This window comes from Musa acuminata, chromosome BXJ2-11 (assembly GCF_036884655.1).
Source record: "Musa acuminata AAA Group cultivar baxijiao chromosome BXJ2-11, Cavendish_Baxijiao_AAA, whole genome shotgun sequence".
Classification (NCBI taxonomy): Eukaryota; Viridiplantae; Streptophyta; class Magnoliopsida; order Zingiberales; family Musaceae; genus Musa; species Musa acuminata.
The window spans coordinates 9,673,267-9,690,885 of record NC_088348.1 but is presented as its reverse complement, the minus strand read 5'-3'; the positions used below and the strand labels follow the sequence as shown (position 1 = coordinate 9,690,885).

Genomic DNA, 17,619 nt, shown 5'->3' with positions numbered 1-17,619 from the left:
GTTAAACCAGCCCTTGCAGTCCAACAACCATTACAGAAGATTGTGGAGCTGAAGCTTGGGTGCCAGGGAGACATGGGCAACTGCATGGAGAGATGTGCTACGAAGCAGCTGGAAGAAGATATGAAGCCAGCTGGAGGAGGAGATGGACGAGCCATCGAGGAAGGAAGTTGCAAGGTCAAGATCTTGTTGACGAGGAAGGAGCTGGAATGGCTGGTGCTTCATCTGAAGGAGAAAGGGGAACAGAGGCTGGAAGATGTGTTGTCGGAGATGCACCGAGAGATGGAGAAAGAGAGAGGAAAAGCTAAAGTGTGGAAACCTACGCTGGAGAGCATAGAGGAGAGCCCAGTCGTACAGAACGTTCGTGTGGTTGTGTGAATCTTCTTCTGCTTCCAACAGGATCCTCCTCCTCCTCCTCCTCCTGTGTTAGGGTTATGGTGTGTCTCTCTCGTTGACCCCATGCAAATAATTTGGAGGGTAAGTACAAAATAGAAACTTGTATGGGGTGAAGAGACTAATCTTCTCATTTTAATGTCCCTAATTAAGTACCACCTGTAAATCCTGAATCCTCCTACTGTACTTTCTGAAATGTTGACTATATATCGTTATGAACCGTAATATTCCTCTGAACACTACCAAGATTAAAACAGTATGTATTGCCACTGTTCCTCATTAGCAAATCAGAAAGAGGCAGATAATGTTCCTAAATATTTTTCATGTGGTTCCGTGATGCATGATACCAAACTTAACAGCCATTAAACTTAATCTTTTTTGTTTCTTTAAAGTCATCACTGTGTTCTCTCCTACGTAGAGGTTCTTTGTTTGGCTACTTGTTAAAACATCTCTTTCGCATTTTGCTCTACTGTTTTAACTGGATCTCTTTCGGAACTGATTCAAGAAGCTACTTGAGATTGAAACATGATAGATAGTAGGATCTCTTACTGTTTACCCTCGACCTTTGGCATAATTCGATCTCAAAATCCTACTATCAATAATTAGGGTGATTCATTATATTAATTATTTGATTCTACACCCTTTTTTTTATTGAGCTTTTCAACCCCCCCCCCCTGTCGTATACGTCAATTTTTTGCGCCATTCACGTCTGTTCATCCACCAAATATTCTTCTCGCTCGTGTGTTCCCCATAACTATGACTTTTAAGTTAGATTATTATATGATTTTAAAAAAAAAAAAAAGTAGATGACGATCTCATGCCTACACTATTTATTATAAACCAACACGATTCAATGATTCATGTGTGGATATGGATCCACGGCGGGGGAACTTTTTGGGTGCTTTATTAGTGTGTGTGTGCCCCCCATGTCACTACGCTTTAGTTGGGAGTGGTCGTGTGTCGTTCCGATTGCACTTTTTCTTTTGGAATGAAGCTTAACGATGATGGGAGAATAAGAAACCCCCATGCGTTGAAGCGTCAGGTTCATGAAATCGACTCGGTCCCAATTGAATTGAAGGTCTACGTCCAGGATGAGGAGTCGTAATTCTAGATTCAGGCAAGAGATTATTAATAATCATGCTCACCGAATTAATGTCCCAATTATCATATCGAATCAAGCAAGTCGGGATGAATAATATCGATTGTAATTGGCATGAGGAACGAACGAAGTAGAAAGAGATTATTCATTAATCCACCGAAAAAATTTGCTTTGGATTTTTCATGTCACCTTTATTTATTCTGCAATCAAAATTTTGAATTGAATTGATATATAGGGTTGCATGATGAACGACTGTTAATTTTAATTTAAGTAATGTAAACAGTGTAATTTTAGGTCGGATCATAGCAACCAAACATTTATTGTTCCTCTACCAAATTTCAAATTCAAAAAAGAAAAGGGCAATTTCATCACTGATAAAAAAAAAAAAAAAAAAAAAACTCACCAAATCCGAAAAAGAAAAAACAAAAAAAAGATGGTCTTTTCCATGGATTCTTGCAAGATTATTATTCCCCGCCGGGCTCATCAAAACAAATGAGATGAACGGTAGTCATTGTATCACAAAAATGTACATCACGGCACAAAGGTTCCAACACGACAATTACGACGCCACCGTCCAACAAGATATAATGGTAAGTTTCATGGACTTCGACCAAGTGATCCAAATGTACATTTCTTATTACCAAAGCTTACAGAACAGTTAATACACTTCCCAGTGCACTGTGGCTTTCGCCACATTAGGTAGGTTTACCGGTTGATGGGGATGACTAGGGAATCATCTACATATACATTAGCAACAGTCACACTAAATTATTTGTACCAATGAATTGCTGCACCCCTACAACGAACATCTGCATGAACAAAAACAACCACTAACACCACCAAATACATAATTCTCTACTCCTACTGCCCTTCTAACCCCAACCTACAGCTAGAAACCTGCAATTGCTTCAAACATGTAACAAAGATTGTTTTAAGGTGGGAAGTTGGATGTCCCCTAGCTTGGCACACCGGTGTTTTTAGTGCATTACCATCCCGAAGATGATCCAGCCACCATCCAGTTTGATAAGTACATGGCATCTGTCATCACACAGGAAATATTGTAGTCAACCTGAAAATATGGAGAGTTCAAAAAAAAGGATTACCATGATAGCAGTTTAATTGAGTTGTCGCATGTACATGACATGGGAAATACGTAGGTTGAATCTAGGTGATCCAACGCAGCATGCACGTGTAAGACTGCTGGAAAAGGAAAAGCTATCCTCGAGGCGGATATATACAGATCATTTGCGCAAGTTCTCATTTGAAAGTTGATAACAAAGACATGCTACTTGAGATGGGCAAGGGATGCTATCACAACAAAAGGGTTGCTACTTGAGATGCTACTTGAGATGGAGGCATGATATCCACGGTTGCTATGGTTATTATGAAGTTTTATCCAAGGTGTAAAAACTTGGCCAGTGCAGATATCAGTCAGTGGCCGGACCATCATGATTCTGGAACAAATCCGACGTATCAGTACTATTATGGGGTGATACTGTCTGAACTAAAAAGAGAGAGAAAAGAGGGAAGGAGGAGGAGAGAAAGAAGGAAGAGAACAGGTGAAAGAGGAGGAAAAGAAGGGGAAAGATGAGGAGGAAGATGAGATGAAGGGAGAGGCATACAGGAATCCCTTAAGAGGAGACAGTGGCCATGGAGGCAACATGACAGGGTGGAGGAAGAGGTGAAAATGGCTTAGGAGGGAGGAAGATGAAGAGAGAGAGAGAGAGAGACGAACAGCTGCCAAAAGCTATCAAAAAGTAAGACAAAAAGGATAGCTATTGGACAGTAGATCTACCATCCAGTGCATACGATTCCGACTAGGAAAATTGGACACCAGGCTTGGTATGATATTCTTACAGGGTGGTGAACCTAGTGTGAACCAGTACTGGATGAAAACTGTGGTCTGCATATTGATTAATAAATTCCAGCCCAAGTCCCAATCGGCTTGATTAGTTAAAAGGTTGGATACCACAGCAACCCAAAATATCATCCACAAACTGGAAAAGAGAGAACCAAATAGCATGTAACCAAGCTCGTTGACCTTTTATTACCCAAGGTGCTGTAACTATTCATTTCATCATGCCTCGTCATGAAACAATCTGCTGCATGGCATGATGTAACAAAAGCACAATGCCATGTAAGCCATTCTACTCCTAAGCACGACCTTTAACTCCAAGCATTACTCACAATACATGGAACAGTACCAGTTATGTCAAGTAATGTTATTTCCACAAAAGCGATTATCAATCTCATGAAACATCAAGAGCATAGAAAAGTTGCACAAAATTGCGCATAGATTAGTTAGGCAGATCATGGAATTGAATTTTGAGTGCCAGACCCATACCAGCATGTGTCCGGCACTTAACAGCATACTGGCACGTGGTATGTCCATATGTACCATGGTATCAAAAAAGCCCAAAAATTCAGGAAAAATAAAAACCCTTAATTTAGTGTTCTTTCTCACCTATTATTAACAAATATAATCAATATTGGTAACAATAAGGTGATTCTAATATAAAAACATATAAAATACCCAATTGAAACATATATTGGATAAGGCTCAAATGCATTATCCAAAGAATACATGTACATAAAGAGTTCTAAGTAACATATAATTATAATAAATTAGATGCAAAAGTAAAATATATACTGTTCCTACAACCAAAATGATCAACATGAATCAACAATTGGTAAATCAGGACACTCGACATTGATCAAACTATACATCAATAGGGTGTGACTGCAAGCCTCATGAATAAAACTGCCCTCAGGTAAACAATGTGACACTAATGCAATAACATGACAGCAATCTCACCACATAATCATGAACAACCCGTGTTGTCACAGACTGATTGTGCAGGTCCACAACATGTAAAACCTTGTACACAGCCATCCGTTTGCCTTTTAAGTATGTTCAAACCTTGTGGCGATTTCCTCGAACGTAGATTGAGGACATAAATACAAACGCAAGAGCAGAACCATGTCGTTACTTAGTTTTTTTCATATTGATCGATCAAGACTCATCTCACATGGTGTCAAGGTCGAAGGGAGCTTCAAGTCAGACACATTATATCTTAGTGGTGCAATTGACAGGGAAACAAGGAAGGGAGACTCAACTCAACTTGTAGCAATGAAGTTGGAACTAGAGAACCTTAGCACACGACGAGAGGCCGCAAAGGCAAGCACTCTTGAAGAAAATGCTCAAGTGCTAAAGTTGTCATAGGAGAATGCACTAAGATGCTATCACAACGAAATTGTGCTGGGGCAGAGGCACATGATCTAGACATTTACATAACCTTCAACAAAGTCGATGAAACTTCAAGAGCTATTGGGAGACGAATTAGCCCAAAGCTAAGCATCATTCATGGGTGGCTCGATGCTGTGGGAATGGATGAACATCGATGGGCAAAGGTCCTACAACGGGAAGGTTGCAGATCGCGTTTCCAATAAAAGATAAAAGGATTGCTGGGATGTCACCAAGCGATGACTCAAAGCAGAGGCCCGTTCAGGGCAAGGTGATACCCTACGTAGGAAGTCCTATGAGGGATTTAATCATCCGAGGGATGGTTGGTTGGAGATGTTAGGAGCTTCATTTCAGTGGGCAACACGACGAGAAAAGGCTATGGATGCAACAAGTGAATTTCATGGTATCATAGAGATGATCTTTCGTGTGTGAACCAAATTGACATCAAATGAAGTTGCAGACATCTACAAATGAATGGCAGTACCATAGAGGTGGATCTTTCTAGTACATGCCATGAAGTCCAATGAGGGATTTGATCATACAAAGGTATGATCAAAGATTATAAATGAACTTCTCTAGAGCTTACATTCGCTCGAGGGAGCCCAACACAGTCAGTGGACAAGTTTGAACAAACAAACATTGCTACCAGTGATGCCACAAAGAATAAAGGCATGCAAGTTAGCGTGAACCCTATAACAAGAAAACAAAGGCCGCGTAAAGGAGTTATAGTATGTGTTTTTATTGACCGGAGAGGAGATACTTAACAAACACAAAGGTGTTAACACAAATAGTCAAAAAGGTGTGAGGAAACAATGATAAGTACAAAGGGACTTGGCTACCCAAGATCAAGCGAAGAGATGAATGGGAGTGACATGATGTTGTAGTGGTGGATTCTACCAATTGCGAAGAAAAGGGATGCGGATGCAAAATGATGGATAGTAGGGTCGTGGACACGAGAGAGCTTCTTGATACCACAGAAATGGGACTTTCGAACTATTATGGATACTTTTCTCTCATCAAAAAGAGCATTATGGTTGAGAAAGGGGACCAATGCAGTAAATAATGCAATGATAACCTCCAAGAACAAAAGACAAGGTAGGACAATTGCTAGAGGGCTTTGCTAGGCCTTTGTCAAAAAGCTTTTTATCAAGTTAGCTGAAACTAGGGGACTTCAGATTAATGTGATGGTTTTCAACTAAAGGAGGAGTAGGTGGCACGCGATGTTGTATCCTTTACTGCTCAATGGAGTAGGCGACAGATGAAGTCAATACACCCCCAAAGGACGACTAGGTTTATCAAAGACTTGTTCCAATCTTGGTGAAATTTTGCTCTTTTTAAGGAAACACTTATTGCATTTCAAAAGTAAGAGGCAAAACGGAAGCAAAGTCAAATAGCCAATTTATGTAATAAGTGTATCTCGAGGAGGCAAGCCAAGTCAAGTAGCCAACTTATGCAAGAATTGTATCACGAGGAGGCAAGCCAAGTCAGATAACCTTGGTATCCTCAACTTTTAAAAGAATAACCAGAACCAAGTACCTCGTTATCCACCCAATAAAATGACATCAAAATGCATAGTTAATGTGAATCTACCTAGAGGCAAGGGCTAAGCAAAAGAGTGAATCGATGAGTAAAAATTTACAAAGAAGGACTCAAAATTCTTTGAGGTGATGCTCAGTAAGCTTCAATAAGCATCAATCCAGTTCAATTGGTGCAAGATATTCATGGGACTGTCATGCAAAAAGAAAAAGATCATTTTCCTTCCTCAAAAGGATCTATAGGTACCAACAAAAATTATCATAAATCCACCAACCCCATACTATAGTCAGAGTCAATGGTGAGTTCAGGCAATGTTGGCAAATCAAAGTTCAACTACTAGTAGTAGTATCAAGAGACCAACGGGGAGCTTCACAACCAAAGGAGATTTAAAGATGTAACTAGGAGGTGCAACATTCGCAAAGACTTCAACAAGAACGTTGAAGCAATAAGCACAATAGAATACAACGTACTTTCTCCCATGAACTGTTCGCACAAGCTTGTAAAGTGTGAAATCGTGTCTATGCAGTCGACTATCTTTTCGATATATTCATGCCTTAAACAACACATAAGGGGTTTATATCAGGATTGGCAACCCAATTTTAATTGGATCGTATAGCCTTTTTGGCATGTAGGTGGAATTCACGAGAGATCATCACTCTTGAACAAAACCTCCCAAAACAAGGCCTCAAGCTTGCAGTAGCGTCTAAGGTGGTAGGGCTCCAGGCTAATGTCTAGGGTTATGTTATCACTCGATCCTGCAACCAATGTCGCATAATCACTTTTGCACGAGGACTTTGCGGACAAGGGACTAGCCTTGGACCCTTTGTTGCACAATCATCCCCTACAAGCAAAGTGTGACCATTTCAGTTGTCAAATAAAATGTTTTGCTGAGCTATGCTTATATGAACTCGAGCTACGCTTCAACAGTATAATGGCGGTAGTTTGCTCCATGCTTTCCCATTTTAACTAACCTGGTAGCTTTTTTTTTTAACATGTCCTTAGTAGACCTTGTGAGGTTTTGGAGAGGTTAACCTTTTTACGAACGGGTATCACAAGGGTGTCACAGAGCTTAGGCAAAATAAGCTATGTTCATGATAGTGTGGTAGGAAGAACTTGGGGCAAGTACAATCATGCCAAGGATTTATTGGATAAAGTGTATTAAATTAAGAAAATCTAAGGTACGAAATCACAATGTCACATTAACAAAAAATTTCAAAATTCAAAACAATAAAATTTTACATCAAGGTCATTCATCATAATCAATATTATCGTCATTTTCACACAAATCATCTTCATTGAATTCATCATCTTCCTCTTGTCCTTCCTCTTCATCAAAACATGTTTCATTCTCTATGTCTTTAACAATAGCAGAAGTCGAGTTTGATGCTTTTGCACTCATTTTTCTCTTTGTCATCTGTCTTGTATATGTTTATAATTCTCCAGCACCTGAAGCTCTTGCCACATCTCCCCATGTCAATCTATCATCTTCAAATACAAGCTCGTCTTCGGCATCTTGCAAGTTAGCACCTATTTCTCCCACCAACAACTCATTTGAATCATCAATATCTTACAATGATATTGGATCGATTCTATTTTGCAAATCATGACGAGCCTTCAAAGCTTGATTATACTTTATGTAAACAAGATCGTGTAATCGTTGATGTCCAACCGATTTCTTCTTTTTGAGTGAATCTGTCATATCATATAATTTAAAAATATATTAATACATCTATCTAAATTAATTAATTAATTAAAACAAAATTATTTAGTGATCCTTACATGCTCAAAGACACTCCAGTTTCGCTCACAACCCGAAGCACTACATGTCAAACTAAGTATTTTGATAGCAAATTGCTGTAAGTTCGGGGTGGAATTTCCAAATAAACTCCACCATTCAGTTGTAAAATTTATGTTATTATTACAAATGAACTTTATATAAAAATGTCGAATGTCTTTTTAGAATTCCAATGGTCGTTCGATCCAAGACAACTACGTCACAAATAATCTTATCTTGCACCTCAAAACTTAGAACTAATCTTGCAACACACTGATATAATCCATCCAAAACTTCTGCATCAAACCCAACAGATTTAATCTTATAAAAGAATTCAGGGTTCAAATAATATCTTGCAGCATGTAAGGGACGATGAAATTGACAATTCCATCTTTCGTCAATGATTGTAAAAATTTTCTCATATTTTTCTTTATTTTCATTAAAAGACATTTTAATCGTCTTCTTTGCTATATCCATAGCCTCATAAATATATCTCGTTGCGGGTTTATTTTCATTATCCACCAACCGAAGAACTCGAACAAGAGAGCCCATTACCTTTAATATATAGACTACATGATTCCAAAAGGATGGCATTAAGATGATATCAGTAGCCCTCTTGTCTTTTGCTTTTTTCGCTCATTTGCTTGTCACCCGTTTCTTAGAGGTAAACATGTTTCTCAGATTATGTTTTTAACAATGCACGCTCTGTAATGTCAAGAATGAAGTAGCAAATTGGGTGACACCATATCTCACTAATTCTTTATTCCCTGTGAATTCTCTCATCATATTCAAAGCCTCAATATGATTATAAAGAAATCCAACAACACAAATTGCCCTTTCTAAGGTTTTCTTGATGTCTAAGATCTTTCCAATATCCTCCAACATTAAATCAATACAATGTGTCGGACATTGAGTCCAACATAAGTTTTGTATTTTTGTTCCAAGCAATTTACATGAGATAAAGGATAACAAAAATGATAAGACTTAACAGTTTAACACATTTAATTGAAGATAAAATAATTAAAAAATTCAAAAGATGAATATTACCAGCTAATACATAGTTGCTTCCATTGTCGATTATGATTTAAACAACATTTTGTTCTCCAATTTCTTCCATGAACTTGTCAAGTAAATCATATATCTTGTCTCCAGATTTTACAAAAGAAGCATCTAGTGACTTCACAAACATAGTCCATAAAGAACAGTTAACCATAAAATTAATTATACTCCTGCGCCTCCTGTCAGTCAAAACATCTGACATAATAGAACAACCATGTGTTGCCCATAATTCTTTATGACCCTTTAGTAAGTCATTTGTATAATTCAATTCTTTTTGCAACAATGGAACTCGCATCTCATAATAACTTGGTGATTTAATCCCGCACCATATCTTCCAATAGCTTCAATCATTTCCTTAAAACTGTCTAAACGAGTTGTATTAAGAGGAAGATCAGCCTGATAGAAGAAGCGAATAATGTGTTGAATTGTCTCTTATTTCTTTTTCACAAGCATCACTTATATTTGTTTGTCTAAATTTTGAGTCTTCTGCTTGCCCTTGTTGCTTCTGTGATCCTTGAAACATATATAGATCTATCGATCCTTTTTTACCCTTCTTAGTACTCATAACTTCTTTTCCTTTTTTGTCCTATACTTTTTTCCCACTTGGGTTAATACTCATAGAATAATCTTTTTCTTCATCCCTGAGATGTTCAACATTGTCTTCTGGTAAATTCCCGTAAGATTCATTCTTTTGCATCTAGTTTTCATTCATATAACTCGGCAACTCTTCTTTTACCTCAAGTGGACACTTTTTGCAAGCTGCTGCATTCTTGAAATTTCCTACTATATGTTGTTTTGCACGAAAAATACCACCTCTAGTAGTCTTATCGCAGAACATGCAAGTCACTGCATTAGGATCTTTCGGATCCTTTAGATAATAATACTTCCATACAGGATCTTTTTTTTATGCCATTGGAGACTCTATTGAGTTGCTCTATACACTTGTCATTTATCCTGAAACCTAACAATAATTTCAAATAAATAAAAATTAACAGTATTAAAATCAAAATAATATATTATTAATCTAATAAATATAAATATTATTACTAGTATACAGTTAACCGTATACTGTATACCGTTAACAGTATACTATCGAAAGAGAAGAGAAGAGTGTAAGGGAAGACCGAGGTGCTGACTAAGAAAAGCGGGAGCGGGAGCGACGACAGTGGCAGCGACAGTTGTAGCCGCGAGCAACAGCAGCGACAGTGGTAGCGGCAGCAACAAGCAGTCGAAGCGGGAGCGGCGAGTGGAGACAGTGGCAACGGTAGCAAGGAGCAGCGACCAGCGGCAGCGGGAGCGGCAGCAACGAGCAGCAGGAGCGGGAGCGGCGAGCGGAGACGGTGGCAACGGTAGCGGCGAGCAGCGGCATCGCCGAGCAACGATAGTGGCAGCGGCAGCGGTAGCAGCGAGCAACAAGAGCGACGATAGTGGCAGCGACAGCAGCGAGCAGCGGGAGAGGGAGCGGGAGCGGCAGCAACGAGCAACGATAGCGTGAACGGCAAGCAGGGTTAGGGTTGGGGAAGTCACGTTGATATCGGTGATTTAGTTAGTTCGCTTGAACCAACTAAAGCACCGAAGACCAAACCAGACCTAAAACGCTGGTTCGGTCGCCTGGTTTAACCCAGGCGCTCGCCCGAAGCGCCCGGCGCCTGGGCTAGGGCGAGCGCCCAGGCGACGCCTCTTTGAAGCGCGCCGCCTGGAAATAAAGCGAGGCACTTGGGCCTCGCCTCGCCTCGCCCGAGCACCTATTGAAATCACTGATCAAACCACTGATGCCCTTTATCAAGTCAATACAATAAGGCTACACATGGCGCCCAAAATAAATATTTCTAAACTCCATCAGGTTGGTCTTCTCAAAATTTGCCTCATTTTCTATCACCACCTACACAACATACTCTAATGTAATCTCCTTACTTTCTATGTTCATTGAACCTCTATATGGTTAGCATCATGAATCATTTTAAAAGCAACAACAAATAACTACCCTTTTGTTGCAATAAACAAGTTAATGGTGCTTATTTTGTTGTGGGTCCGAACCAAGTGCGTACATTATTGCAACACCATAGAGGTCCCACTCCTTTGAATGATTTAATCGTCTCTAATCTCTTGTACCTTCTTATTTAGATAGGTATTGTATCTCTCTTTTAGGGCGGATTGGCCTCCTAGATTGAGGATATCATACTATGATAGTAAGGGACTCATACACGTGTTGAAACTCTAACAAAGCATGAATGTCAGTTAGTTATAAAGTTAAGGTCACCTTCAACATCATTGTCACGACTCCCATACTAATCATAGGCATGAGGCTTTGTAGTATGCATGTCATATACTCGATCTTTTTCTCAATCGTAATATTTTTCGAGCGTCAAGTCTCCTCTAAAGGTCTTTCTCATCTCTTGAGGCAACTTCTTGCATTTTGCTACATCGAAAAATCTACCAACCACATACTCCATCATTCGGATTATTCCTTCACACCGACTGATATGGTCCTAATGTAAATACCATCAATAATGGTGCTACTCCAACCCTAATGCCGAACCGAAACATTTCTACTCTAGGACCATTTTCCATAATAAAAGTTCTGAACATATAAGATCCACAAATTCATACTCATACAAAAATTAGTGCCAGATTTGTAATGAGCTACACTTTTTGTATATCTATGCTAGATCCATGCAAATCTAGGCTAATCTGGATGCATGTAGCCTAAATTAGTGTAGATCCTCATGGAACTATCCTTAATGATTCACATGGATATGGCTTAAATCTACAATAATCTAGGGTTAATTTTTCTATATCTATCGGTAAATTGGCAAAGATCTAGGCTTAAGATATAACAATAATTATAAACCCAAACCTAATTGCATAAAGTTGACCTAGAGATTAGATTCAAATTTACATTGATTTGAAAGGAAATCAGATCGGATCTAGGGATTGAACCTTCTTCTTAAAGTAAAAAGCTCTCACAAATGTTCTTCAATCATTTTAAAAGGAAGTTAAGAAAAATTTTAGAGATATTTGTGAGTTTTCAAGATAATAGAGTGAATGGAAGTGTAAAAGTGTAAAGAGAAAATTATAGGAAAGAGATGCCTAGTTTAAAAGGTGCAAAATCCATATTTGGGCTAATCCATTGGTAAATACCTCCCAAACCAATTTGAGTAAATATCATTCAGACTATACCACTAGGATGTACCACCATATTTGATTCATTAAAGCAGATAATCTTCAATCATAAAGAATGGCACATCCACTGAAAATATATTATGGTAAATCCATCAATTGTGTGCCACAAGTTGCAATGATGCAAGCACTCGACCCTGTGTTGGTTGATCACACCATCCAAATCCCTTACATGGATAGCCCATCAAATTTGCTTGTCGTGATTTTGCAAGCATGTGGTAACATCAACTAAAGTCCATATTCATAGCTACACCAATGACCAATTACTATGTTATCCAATGGCATTACCAAGCAAGCTATGCAAGTCCATCCAATGGTATTCCTTCTGCTGAAAACATAGCCAACTGCTCAATTTGGGAAATCACCTCAGCAGCACATCTGGCTTGCTCCTAAGGAGATTTTGATTTTTTTTTTTCCAATGTTCAACCAAGGCAATCCTGCCAACTGGAATTTCCAAATAGAACAACATTTTTTTGTCTGCATAGCTGCCTCAAAGGATTCATAGTTTCCCTCATGCTTTCCCACCTTGACAATGCCACTTCACAGTGGTATAAGTGATAAGCCCATGCATATCGACAATCCAGCTAGGAGAAATCTTCATATGTGCTGACAACTAGACTCAGTCCATCTCACCTGATTAAATTCATGATTGCACAGTTATGTGGGTTCCTAACAAGAGACATTCAAATCTATCGTAAAGGCCCCACCATATGTCACACTCTCTTTTTACATCCCGTGACTTCTTGACTCAACATGAATGAATCTTGCCCTGTACAGATTTTTTGGTAAATAAGATCAGTTTTACAACAAATATATGCTGAAAAGGGACGCATTCAGGTTCTGTAACAGAAAAGGAGAAAGTATATGGACCAAGATAAATAAATGATGAACTGGTGCAAAAGATGACTCCAAAGAGCAGATGGAATACTGCAGCTCGAATCACATTTAAAAAATGAACACAAAATGGGAGAAGAGGAAAAAATAGGTCAAGAAACAGAAACAAGCAGAAAATGAGAGAGAGATCGACCAACAGACAGAAAAGGGCACAGATTTTTTTTCCTGAAATAGCTTGCAAACTGATTTAGACTCCAACTGTATAATCAATATAGCTTTGCTGTGAGTGACAAATGTCAGTATCTGATAGGGACACAAGCATTTTTACATGTCTATCCTTCATAGATGCTAGAGCACTTGATCACAATTATCAACAAGCCTGCTAAGCAGGCATTCCATCTATTCCAACTTATGAACTAATAATGTAAAAGACACCCTATGGGATCCATGATTTAAATTAGTTTTATATCATTATCAACTACTGATGGTGCAAAGATTAAATGCTAACTAAAACAAGAGAATGCCACCGCAAACTAGAGATATTGATCCACAAATTAATTTTTATTTCAAACAGGACCAGCTAAGGTCTGCCTAAAAATTGCCACTTCCCTCCACCCAAATAGACTCCCGACCTACATGATAAGTGCCAACTAACTACTAAAGTGAAATTGAGCTGTTGATATTGCCTCATGCATCTAACTATTTTTTTAAGCAAATGTAACTACCTTATAATATACAAGATTTGAACTAATGGCTAGAAAAAACTAAGCACCAAAAATATCATTCCTTCTTTAATAAATTAAATAAGATTCAACTATCAAATGGATTGTGGACTGGAAGCCAGATACATGCATGATTTTGAAATGGAAATGGTGTGGAAAATGTTCAACAACAAACATTTCTATATTAGCTCTCATGTAAAAATTTGGATGCATATCACTTGCATACAGGAATGACACTTAGCAGACTCCATTATATTATTCCAGTATCCAACATGACAATCAAGGTTTTAAATGGTCACCAGGCTGAAATGTACACCTGTATGTACCAGTCCAATCAAGTACTAGAATTGAATCATAAAACCAGTCCCAATTCATATGCAGTCATTTTTAACTTGTATTTAATCATTCAATAATATCAGACAGTACAGGTCCATATAGCATCTAAGACATTCAGTATATACTAACCCGATAGGTTATTGAAACTGGTAGCGACTGTCACTAAATCCAATGACAGAATAAGCTTTTTTTTTATGATTCTCAGGCTTCTTATGCACTTAAACTTCAATATTGTATATTTTCTTAACATTAGAATACAAGTACTTTTTTGTATTTTAATTATTATTCTTGTACATGTCCTTGTATCCAATTTGTCTCCTCGGCGAATCAGACACTTGGATATATGTATATATGAAATTCTCATGAACATGTACACGCATATGGTTAAGAGCAACATATAAAGTAACGACTACAATCTGGTTGTTGTATCTTAGGCAAAACTACAAATAATGCACAGTAAGAGGCATTTGACAGAGAGATACAACAACCTAGTCATATGTAGTCAACAGAAAACAATTATGATAGTTGAATTCAGAAATAATCAATCCCTACCTTTCCTAAATCAGTTCATGTTCTAGGCGAACGTGCAGCATCAGAACCATATGCAGAGGAGCTTTCACTATCTGAATCTGCACAAAAGTAAGTGCTTCATCTAACTCACTCCAGTCAGAAATAGTTGCTACATATTAATATTCTCAGAATGTAATAAGCTGTGAATGTCATTGAAAACAAAAGACAATGGAGCCCAGTACCACTTGATGATGATCCTGAATCACTACTAGAGCTGCTTGAACTACTAGATCTACTTGCATTTTCTCCCTTTTTTGCACCTTCAACTGGTGATGAAGAAGCTGCAAATTTCTCATTAACCGCTACATTTTCAAATAAGCTAATAAGCATCTGATGACGTATTGCAACCAAAAGAAACCTGGAGACACCTGTAGTTTACCTGTCTTGCTCTTCTCAAGTACTTCAGCAACAACTGCCTCTTGAATCTAGGACAAGGCCGATTGAGCTAAGAGTAAATGTATAGTTCCGAATGAAGATACTGACAAAAAACAAAAGCTACGATATGCCAAGTAATACCATTCCCTGCGCCATTTCCTGTGTGTTAAGTTCGGCCTCCTGCCTAGCTAGAATTGCAAGTTCAGCCTTCCTCTTGTTCTTACTCAAACTCTTTTTGTAATTCGTGACAAATCTATCCAGCTCCCACAGTGTCTCCACGTCGACACTATCTATATCCACTTCAATCTCATCATCATGCTGGTTAAGCGATGAATTCCTCTTCTTAATAATCTGCACAATGCTCTCCAGCTTCTCTGGAGGCAGCTTCTGCAGGTTATTACTCAGTTTTTGCTTCTCTTCGAAAGTCATATCCCTCTTATTCATATCCTTGGCTTTTGGCTTCTTCAAAGCAGGTGCGCGGCCTACGTGAGTCGGCTGGTTCACTGGCTTTGTCTTTGGCTCAACCACCACAGGATGCACGGTGGAGTCTGATCTCTCCAGCATTCTCATGTCAAGAGGTGGGGGCTTCTTGGGGGCTGGTGGATGGGAAAAAAAGGCGAACTCGGCCTCAATGGCAGGCCAATGCTCCTCAAATACCTGCAGAAGTTGCTCAGCCATGACATGGACATCCTGCCCCTTGGGGTTGTAAGTCATGGCATTGCAAAAGGTTAGCCTTACATCCTCGGCGAAATCTTGTGGGGACTTGTACCAGTTCTTGGCAAGCCGGGACTTCACAGTGCCAATATCCATTGGGTGCTTGATGATGTTATAGTAGTCATGCAGGCCAAGGGCCTTTGCGTCGACCGGCTTATTGAACACCCAGCCATACTTGTGCTTCATCAGCTTCGAGAGCAGCACAACACAACTCTTGAAGGCCTGCACATAGAGTTTCTTCTCAGCTGGATGGGCGCCACTGTAATCTGACAACTCCGAGGACTGCTTCTTTCCCCCAATGGCCTTTGATTTCTTATTTCCATGCGGGTCAGGTGGTGGGAACTTCTCCTTCCCAAGAACAAAATCGGAATTTTGATAGTATTGGTTGGCCTTGGGAGTCCGCTTCTCCTTCTCTACACCCTCGCTTAGGTTGTTCTCCATGGCAGAGACCGAGACACTCAGCTGGCGAGAGAACGGGCCAGCAGCGGCGGTCGTAGGGGTGGCCAGCTCCGGCGCCCTCTTGGCAGCTACTGGCGTGTTAGGATCAGTGGCAGAGAGCTGCGAATGAGTGTACCCAGCAGCAGGGGCGACAGCCGCCGAGGCGAGCTGGAGCTCATGGGCCTCAAGCCGCCGGGAGAGAGCGCGCACCTGCTCAAGCTCTGTGGCGAGCTTCCTGCGGAGCTCCTGCATCTCCTGGCGCGATCTGGACGCCAGGCTAATGGTGACGCTGCGGCCATGACCATTGGCAGCGAAAGCAGGGTCGGCCGGGGGACGATTCAAGCTGGAGGAGGCATCGTCCGAGGCAGCCGGGGGCGCCGGCGCCGGCTGGGAGTGCTGGCGGCGGGCGGAGTCGAGGTCGTTGTTTTCGGCCGCGGAAGGTGCAGGGGGCTGGGGATTAGAGGAGGGCTTGGGGGTCTTGTTAGAGGACTTGCGAGTGTACACCTTGCTGCTCTCCGCCCACCGGTGCTTCTCGCGGGAACCGTCGCCACCGGCGCCGCCGCCTACCAGAGGCCCCGACGCCATGAAAGCCCTCTCAGATGGCGAAGCCATCAGAGGGCCTATTGAATTCCTCCATGGGGGGATCGATCACCGCTGCGATCGGGGGGGAGTCGTTAGGGTTTGGGGCGGCGGAACCCTAGATTACAAGAATTCTCCACCGGATCCGTCAATTTCCCCGGAGTCAAACGGATCGAAGGAAAGAAATTGAGAGGATTTTGGGGTCCTCGTCATCGTTCGGGAAATGGGAAGAGAGAAGAATCGCGAAGGGGGAAGTGCGAACAAAAGGAGTGGTGGTGGTGACGCTCGGGGAGGAGACGACGACAACGAAATGGACACGCGGCGCGTCCTGGTTCGTCCTTGGACAAAGGATGGCTTTTGATCTCCGCCTGTCCTTAAAGATACGTCACTCGCCTCTATTTCCTCGCCACTGGTGATCCATGGGGCCCGCAATGCCTCCCTCAATGTCTCCAATAAAAAAGCAGGTAAATTACGGGGTGAGAAATGCACGAAACAGCACACGTGCTCATACCTTTCAAGGTTTTATTTTGACCTATTTTCCTGAAAAAGTTTTTTTTTTTTTAGTTTTTCCTCTATAGGTATCCCTTTTAACTTATTTAATTTTTTTAATATCCTAAATACTAACGAACACAATCAATTATTTTCATTTCATCGTAATCGCTTTTGTCTTAAAATTCTTATACTTATAAAAATGAAATTAGCTACTCCCTATATTTTTAAGGTTATATTGAAATCTCTATACTCATAAAAATAAAATATTTATCACTAA

General features: G+C 40.1%; 1 protein-coding gene across 4 annotated transcripts; it reads right to left on the bottom strand.

Annotated features, from left to right (window-relative positions):
- Nucleotides 1-2,104: 2,104 nt before the first annotated feature.
- LOC135627985 (transcription factor GTE4-like) lies at nt 2,105-17,100 on the bottom strand. 4 transcript variants are annotated; one of them, XM_065134474.1, is made up of 5 exons: nt 15,261-17,100; nt 15,124-15,169; nt 14,927-15,046; nt 14,727-14,803; nt 2,105-2,558 (listed from the first exon to the last, which is right to left on the bottom strand). In XM_065134474.1, exons 1-4 carry the CDS (start codon nt 16,881-16,883, stop codon nt 14,742-14,744), a joined length of 1,851 nt encoding a protein of 616 aa, XP_064990546.1. In that variant the 5' UTR covers nt 16,884-17,100; the 3' UTR covers nt 2,105-2,558; nt 14,727-14,741. The 4 variants fall into 4 exon arrangements, with proteins under 4 accessions (XP_064990546.1, XP_064990547.1, XP_064990549.1 ...); XM_065134475.1 differs by having other exon boundaries at nt 2,105-2,527; nt 14,927-15,025; XM_065134477.1 differs by having other exon boundaries at nt 2,105-2,527; nt 14,927-15,010.
- Between the last annotated feature and the right edge of the window lie 519 nt (nt 17,101-17,619).